The following is an 8,354-nucleotide window of genomic DNA, read 5'->3' on the forward strand; positions in this document are numbered from 1 at the left end:
GCAATTCTCTACAGAAAAGGAAAATGGCATGTGTAGCCCCATGGCTGGTTCCTTCCTCAGCTCCCACTGTTAGCTGGACCAAAGACTGCAGAGTAAAGACTGCTGTTGTGGCCACTGGACCAGACAGAAACACTTGTAATGTATGCAACTTGCAGAGAAGTTAGAAGTTAAATATTAAAGGGCCTTGTGGAGGAAGTGGTGTTTGAGGGAACTGCAGATTTAGGGTTAAGTCTGTGTCAAATGTCTTCACAAGGAGGCTCGGACATTATACATTGTAGTCGTGTGTGTGTGTGTGTGTGTGTGTGTGTGTGTGTGTGTGTACTCTCGACTCCCGGTTTGGATGGACCATTAGAAGTTTCTGGATCCCTGCAACCAATATTTCATTAATGTAATCAAAGTCTGATCGAAGACACTGACAGTGTGCGAGAGGGTGCGTGGTGGTGAATTCCTGGGGCTACTGAGGCCCTCTTCTCCTTGTCTTGATGGGCTCAGGCCTCTGAGGGCTAGCGGAGGAAAGTGGAGGCAGGCGGCCCCAGAAATCCAGACGAGGGTGGGACTTGATGCCACTTGAGGCCGACCGGGGAGGCAGTGCGGGCTCCGGGCAGCAGGGGGCGAAGTGGAGCGGCCGCGCGGGGCCCAGCAACGACCGACCCTCCGGTTCTCGGTTCTCGCAGGCCGTCCGCCATGCGCGCGCTGCTGCCGCTGCTGAGCGTCGGCCGAGGGTGGCGCGTGTGGGCCACCGCCCTCCCTCCGCGCCGCGTCATGTCGTCCCTGTACCGCACGGAGGAGGTGGGCCATCCCCGCTCGCAGGACTACCGCCTGTTCTTCAGTAAGTCGCTCGCCTCTCTCCGCGCCGGCCCGGGGAGGAGCCGCGGCTCCGCGCTCTGCCCGGCCGGGTCCGTGCGGAGGGGACCGGGGTCGGCGCGCACCGCGGCGCGGGGCCAACCGCCATCTGCGGCGACCGCAGCGGGCCCGCGACGCCACGCTCCTCCCGCTGACCTCGGCGCAGTGGCCCACCGCTCGCCCGTCCTCGGCTCGTCCGCGCCGCCCTCCGGGGCACTGCTAAGCCCTTCCCCCACTCCGCACGGACGCAGGACGCAGAACTTCGGGGACCGGGCGCTTCACTCGGAAACCGGGCGCTTCACTCGGAAACCGAGCTTGCCAGCGATGGCGCGACCTTGCTGTCAGCGCAGGCGTGCAGGGAGGGAGGAAGTGGGGGGGGGGGGCAAGTGTGAGCCCCGCACTGGGATAGGCTTGCGTGCAACACGACAACCACGAAACCTTTTGTCTTGTAAGGTAACTTAAAAACAGCTACAGTAAAATGAGTTTTTAACCTGAAAGTTTTCATCCCGAACGGCATCCACAAGCAGGAAATTGGCTGACGTTCTGGCAAGAACGTGTTATCACTTCTTGCCCTGCACGTTGAGCAAAACCTAGGGGAGGTGTCTCGTGCTAGCCCTGGGCTGGCCTCCAAAGACCGAAAAGCTCCTGGCTACTTTCCCTTTGTCTTTTCACTCTGTAGGTCTTGTTAACAATAGCGTGAAAACAGACATGTACGTGAGTTGCTTTCATGCCTCATTGACTTAACCCCTGGCCGGGGAGCTGTAGCTACATCAAGTCTTGTGCACACCTGTTGGGAGGTTCCTGCCCTGAAGGGGTGAAGCTAGAATCTTGTTCCGAGACCCCCCCATCCTGGGCTAATGTCTTAACTTGCTAAGCATCAGAATATTTTTGCCCTGTAAAATAGGGCTGCAGAAATTGCTGTGTGTGCAAAGCAGTCACCTGACTTAGAGTGTAACTTGAAATCATTGATAACTTTGATGTTTACAGTTACTTTTCTGGATCTTAAGGTTGAGGATTATTTTGTGATAAAGGAGCAAACCTAGCTTAAACTCTAGTCTTTTTGTTTGGTTGTATTTTGAGGCAGGGTCTCACTGTGCAGCTGTGGACACCTTGGAACTCACAGTAGTAAGCCTTCCTCTGTCTCCTGGATTGAACACATGGGACACTTCGAAAGGCAAACTCTTGTAGTTATAATGATCTAATACTAAATAGTTTCTTCACAATTAGTTTCTATTTTCTCCTCTACGCTACAGTTCCCCCCCCAGCCCCAACCCGGTCTTGTTTCTTGTTTAGGCAAGATGGATTAGGTCTTTTTAAAAGAGTGTGTACACAACTGGGGCCTGTGTAGTCTCAAACCAAGAACAACCATAAAAATAAAACAACAACAGAAGGAAGAGAAGCCCTTAATAAGTGTGCTCATTTCTGAAAGGGTTGTATTCCCAAAGTGTTGTGGGAATATTAAAAAATGAATCCACCCCACAAACTCTCTTTCCCGAGATAAGCACATTCTATTGCCGGGACCTTCCCGCCACAACACCATGTCCTGGCAGACTCTTGCTATGTTCTCCCAGCTAGCAGCAACATCTTGCTCACATGCAATGCTTTATACACCCCCACAGTCATTCATCTAGCTCCTAGTACCTGGTAAGGCATGACTCTTAAGGCTTAATTATCCAATCAGGTTTATATAATAATAACACAATTACAAGATGCCAATACAATAATTTCAGTGCCAAATGATACAGACAATATTTTGACCCAATTCATCTATTTTGTAAAAACCTTAGCTTGGTTGTTATAACCAACCATGCCTGTCTGAATCGTCATCTTCCTCTGCCTGGATGATGAAGAAACTCTGCTACCTTCCTGCTCTCCCTTTTTCCTCCTCCACTTCTAGCTCTACCTCTCGATTCCTGTCCAATCACAGGCCTGTCACTGCCCTAACATGATTGGACGGAGAAAATGCTTCAACACCAAAGTTACAATGTAGCTTTGTACAAAACAGCCACTGGGAATGTTTTCGGAAGAGCTACTGTTATATAAAGGCCAAAAGCCCAAGCAGAAACCCCTGGGTGTAGAATAGGGTGGACATATCCTGGGTTTTCTTTTTTGTTTGTTTGTTTGTTTTTCGAGACAGGGTTTCCCTGTATAGCCTTGGCTGTCCCGGAATTCATTCTGTAGAGCAGGCTGGCCTCGAACTCAGAAATCTGCCTGCCTCTGCCTCCCAAGTGCTGGGATTAAAGGCGTGCGCCACTACCGCCCGGTCATGGGTTTTCAATGAGTGCAGTAATATGTGATGAATGTTGTCTGTCAGAGAGGCATTAGTCTTTCTACAGCGTCAGAATTAATCGAATAACATTACATCAAGAAGCTACGTGGGTTTTGTGGAGCCCCACTTTACTCCTGTCTGCTGGCCCAGGCAAACCCAGGTTTGTGCACAGGTGCATGCACAGATACGTGGAGGCCAGAAGTATGAAGTATTGTTCCTTGGGTGCTGTCTACTGTATTTTTTGAGACAGTGTGTGTCACTGATCTGGAGCTAGATGAGGCTAGATGGCCAGTAGCCACAGATGACCCTGCCTCTCCAGCACTGGAATAATAAACATGCACCACCATGCTTGACTTTGTAACCGGGGTTCTGGGGAGCGAACTCAGATCCTTATGCTCGGTTGTACAGCCAACGACTTTGCCAACTTACTTATCTCCCCAGCTCAAACCAGGCTCTTAATTCCAACCTTAGTTACTGCTAACTCCAAGATCACGCATACACACGCTGCGGTAAATACATCTATAGGTGTAGGTTACGGAATGACTGTAGAAGAGTTGAAGAGGCTGTAGCCGTTCTAGGGGCTCCCAGTGCCTGTGCGGAAAGGCAAGGCAGAAGCAGGCTGTTGTAGATGCAGAGCTAATCACTGCAGGGGTTTGTCCAGAGGTTTGAGGCAGGCTGAGAGCCAAGGGGTCAGAGCTGAGCTGAGCTTCAAGGTTAAGTCAGGCTGTCCGGGTGAAGTGTTGGCAGTGTGGAAGCTGATGTGCAGAACCAGGCTAGAAGTGGGCCTTCAAGAGTGGACCAGAAGAATTCATGTAGGCTGCATGTGAAGGCTCAGGGACCGGGGGAGCTGCCTGTCTCCTGGTCAGGAATGCTGGGAGGGAGCTCTGGAGCCTTCTCTCTTCTCCTAACTTCAGCCCTGGAAGCCACATATGAAGGCATGATTAAAAGGCCAGTCTGGACACTAGTCCATTCTGGATCTCTAGATTTTCATGGTTCAAAAAAAACCAATGAGTTACTTCTATTTTCCATTCTCTGCCCATCTTCTAAGTGATTAGAGACCATTGAGGAAGGAATGTCATTGAGGATGGATATATAGCTCTGTAGAGGCTCAATAAGGAAAAGCAATTTCCTCCTGTCCAAAAGAATGAACCTTTAGCCCTGGGTGGAGATAAGACGAGCTGGTGTTCTCTAAAGATTAGAACCTTATGTCAACCCCATAAAAGTTAATCCATCTGGGCCTGTCAATCATCTTGCAGAGACTGCCTGTCAGAGAGGCTGATACACCTAGTGATATACCATGTTGATGAGAGGAGTAATTATGCCTTTAATATGTAATAAGGCTATTGTACTTCTTCTCCCCAGAAACCGTAGCTCTGTGTAGAAGCTTACAGAGCTTCTAGCAGCACTGCTGAGCCCGCCCACTTTTCTGAGTTACTTGGAAAATGTAGTTCTTTCTTCCTTCCAGACTTTCTGAAGCCATTCCTCCCCTTTCACCATGTGGGTGCTTACCAACTATGGCTTTCTCTCTGTCTCTTTCCAGTCTTCTTTCAGGGAGCTGCCTTGATTCACAGCCTGCAACCTCTGATGATTTTTCTTCAATTTCTAATAAGATTGTCGTCACACTTCCTTCCAAGTCTGTCTCTAGATTCTTTTATTAATGGGATTAGAAACCCTAGAGAGGGAACACAGTAATTGATGGTTGCCAGGGTGGGGCTCCCCACAGTTTCTGCAAACGTACTTTCCTTTATGGCATCCATGTGAGGATGTTGTAGAGAGTGTGTGTGTGTGTGTGTGTGTGTGTGTGTGTGTGCACGAATGCATGCATGCACATGCCAGCTACACATGTGGGTCTTGGAGACCAAATGCAGGTTATTAAGCTGGTCATTTAATTGTCCATCAAGGTACAGAGTCCTCTTGCCTCCACATTTGGACTCAAAAGGGAGTCAAATTCTACATGTAGAATGGAGTTTCTCAGGGCAGGTAAACCTACCTAGATCAGGGCGTAGTCTACAAAAAGTGTGCTCAGCAGTGCAGGGGACAAAGTACAGTCCTGTGCCCTGCCTTCAAAAAAAATAACTGATAGTGAAGAATGTAAAAACACAGAGAAAAACTGTTGGAGGGCCTGGAATCTACTGCGCAGTTGGCCAAGCCCTAGATTTGGGGTGGGGAGGCCTGGATCTTAATCTTGGTTCTCCTGCTGTGTGCTGCTGGGCAGGCGATGGCAAGGTTTCTTCTGGGGACAGTTCTGTCTTAGGAGGAGGCAGCCGGCCCTGTCGCAATCCTCTCAAAGTCCTTCATAGCACTAGCATTCCTTCAAGGCGTGGAATGCATTCATAGTAGAAATTCAAGTACTCTGTGTTGGACGAGGTCTGTGACAGCGTCTCTGAGGCTACAGTGTAATTCATTTTTTGGTTTTTGGTTTGAGCATCAAATGCACATAAGATTATTCTGAAACTAGGATCCCATAAGTAAAATTTACCCTTATCAAATAGAGTGAATAGGGAAGAACAGAAGAGAACAGCAGACAAAATGTTTTTACTGAAGCAAATGGCAAGAATCCGAATGAAATTGGGCGCTATCTGGGGGAAAGAGTTCAAATGGCTTAATTCTTACTGGGTAGTGGAGTTAGACAATTCCTGTGCCTACCACCAGAGGGCACCAGTTGTCCAGGACTCCTGAAAGGGGTGGCCGAAAAGGCAGTCTACTGGAGGGTGAGCTGGGGGAGAGGAGATGAAGAATATGTCATTTTTTATCCAGACAGTTACAATAACTGAAGGAGAGTTTGAGCAGTCATAGGAGATGGAAATGCTGAGTCCTGGTTACCTTTACTGGGTTCAGTAACTCATTGTAATACCAAAATAAATAAATAAATAAATAAACAATAATAATAAAAAGAAGGACCCAACCTGGATGCATTTGGTGCTGGTGCCTATGAGCAGGGGTGTTCTGTTTCAACAGAAGAAAAGTGAGAATTATGGGATGAAGTTCAACAGTGGAAACATTGCCCATGTTTCACGCATATCCCAAGTCTCTGAGATATCGATACAGTCGCAGACAGAACATTTTTGAGCTTCAGTGGGGTGTTTTTCCTCTACAATTAATAAGAATAATTGGCTCATGAAATTCTTTTTAAAAATTGGAATACGTGGAAACATAGAGACACGAAACTGGGTGATAATGGGAAAACACGTCGGGGACTGCCCACCCATCTCTGCCCTGTGGCCTTGCTTAGTGACCGTCGGGGACTGCCCACCCGTCTCTGCCCTGTGGCCTAGTTGAACTTTTTCTCCTCCCTTTACATTTCTGGATATCATTTTATAAATCATGGAGCGAGAGGCTTGGACCCAGTAACCCAGGTTGCGTGTTCTTGAACACGAGTGTCCATTTGAGACATTCGTTTTGCTCTCAAACACAGGGGTTTGTGACTTAACTAAAGCATCTCATTTTATTTGCCATCTTGGAGAATAATAATGTACACATTAAAGTTCTGAAAAATTCTGATGGAAGTCAACATGTCCCAAACATTTGAACCATGGGACTAACTTCTTAGAACATTGTTTACAGCCTCTTGCAGTGTTCTTCCACCTGTGGGTATGACCCAGAATGGCCTTTCATCAGAGTTACATATAAGATATGCCTCATATCAGATATTTACATTATTATTCATGACAGTGGCAACCTTACAGTTCTGAAGCTAGTTTTATGGTGGGGGTCACCACAACATGGGGAGCTGTATCAAAGTGTCACAGCATCCGGAAGGTTGAGAACTACTGTCCCCGTAGCTCTGGAGTTTCATGGTGCTCAACTGGGGAAGTACCATAGGGCGGGCGGTTTCTGAAGCTTCTAGAAGCTGCTGTGCTGTGGTGACAGGTGCAGCCAGCGAGCGAGGCCTTGGAGTTTCAGTTCTGGCTTTCTAACCTCAGACAAGTTACCTGGCTGAACTAACCATGGCATGATGTCTCTGACCTCAGATGACATCTTTTAGCTCAGGTTCACTCTAGCATGGGGAGAGCAGTAATCAGAGAACTGCCCTGGCCGCTCAGCGAGGCATGCATACGGTGAGGTGTGCGTGAAGATGCTCCGTGTCTTGGGTGCACTCCATACCAAATGACTGCATTTCTTTTTCTCTTTTGATTTTAAGAAATTAGACATTGTAATTTTTTTTTTTTTTTTACTTTTGAGACTCTTTTTTTTTTAATTATTTATTTATTATGTACAAGTACACTGTCACTGTCTTTAGACATACCAGAAGAGGGCATTGGATCTCATTACAGATGGTGTGAGCCACCATGTGGTTGCTGGGATTTGGACTTAGGACCTCTGGAAGAGCAGTTGATGCTCTTAACCACTGAGCTATCTCTCCAGCCTTATTTTTGAGACTCTTGTATATAATAAAATCTCACATCTATCCCTACTTCCCTTTTCCAACTCTCTCAAATCCCTCCCAGCACTCCCCACCCCCTCTCTATATATACATATACATACACACACACACACACACACACACACACACACACACATAAATGTTTCATTAAGTCTAGCTAGAGGTAGCCATATGTGCATGGATGTGGACACACTAAGACATATGAAAGCATCAATTGTCCAGCACAAGTAGGCATGTCTTACCTGGCATGTCAGTGTTCAGCATGAAGGGCCCAGTGTTAGGGAGGAGCAGGGATGTGTTTTCTGCCCCAGCAGCCTGCAGAACACATTCTCGAAGCATGAAAGCTAGCCAGCAGGGCAGATGTTTCTTTCTTCGTTGACCTTAATTAGTCTGTGTCCTGCAGCCGAAGTGTGGGGTGTCTTCAGCAGTAGGGTCTTATGGTATTGCTCTGGTAGATAAACAAGGGCCCTGACAATAGCCTGTGTGTTTAAAGACCTCTGGGGCATCTGAGACCAAAAAACTCAGCAGGGTGTCCTATGCCTTCCCCCAAGATTTTTTTGTTTGTTTGTTTGTTTGTTTGTTTTGTTTTTTTTTTCTTCGAGACAGGGTTTCTCTGCATAGCCCTGGCTGTCCTGGAACTCACTCTGTAGACCAGGCTGTCCTGGAACTCAGAAATCCACCTGCCTCTGCCTCTCAAGTGCTGGGATTAAAGGCATGTGCCACCACACCCGGCTGCCCCAAGATTTTTATTTATAGCTGTCTTCTGGAAGTGTCATTGTCCATTCAGGTAGGGTACAGCAGTCAAACGCCCCCTTTGTAATGTAGATTTTTTTTTCATTTTTTTTTTTTTTAAGATTT

At 47.6% G+C, this 8,354-nt stretch overlaps 1 protein-coding gene across 1 annotated transcript in view; it reads left to right on the top strand.

Moving 5' to 3' along the window:
• Nucleotides 1-505: 505 nt before the first annotated feature.
• The window catches only part of Ppa2 (inorganic pyrophosphatase 2), a 73,270-nt gene continuing 65,421 nt past the window's right edge, over nt 506-8,354 (top strand). Inside the window, exon 1 of the mRNA XM_031375570.1 lies at nt 506-829. Coding sequence (XP_031231430.1) covers nt 685-829 — 145 coding nt within the window. The 5' untranslated portion in view covers nt 506-684. The remainder of the gene's footprint in view (nt 830-8,354) is intronic.

This window comes from Mastomys coucha, unplaced genomic scaffold (genome assembly GCF_008632895.1).
Source record: "Mastomys coucha isolate ucsf_1 unplaced genomic scaffold, UCSF_Mcou_1 pScaffold16, whole genome shotgun sequence".
Lineage (NCBI taxonomy): Eukaryota > Metazoa > Chordata > Mammalia > Rodentia > Muridae > Mastomys > Mastomys coucha.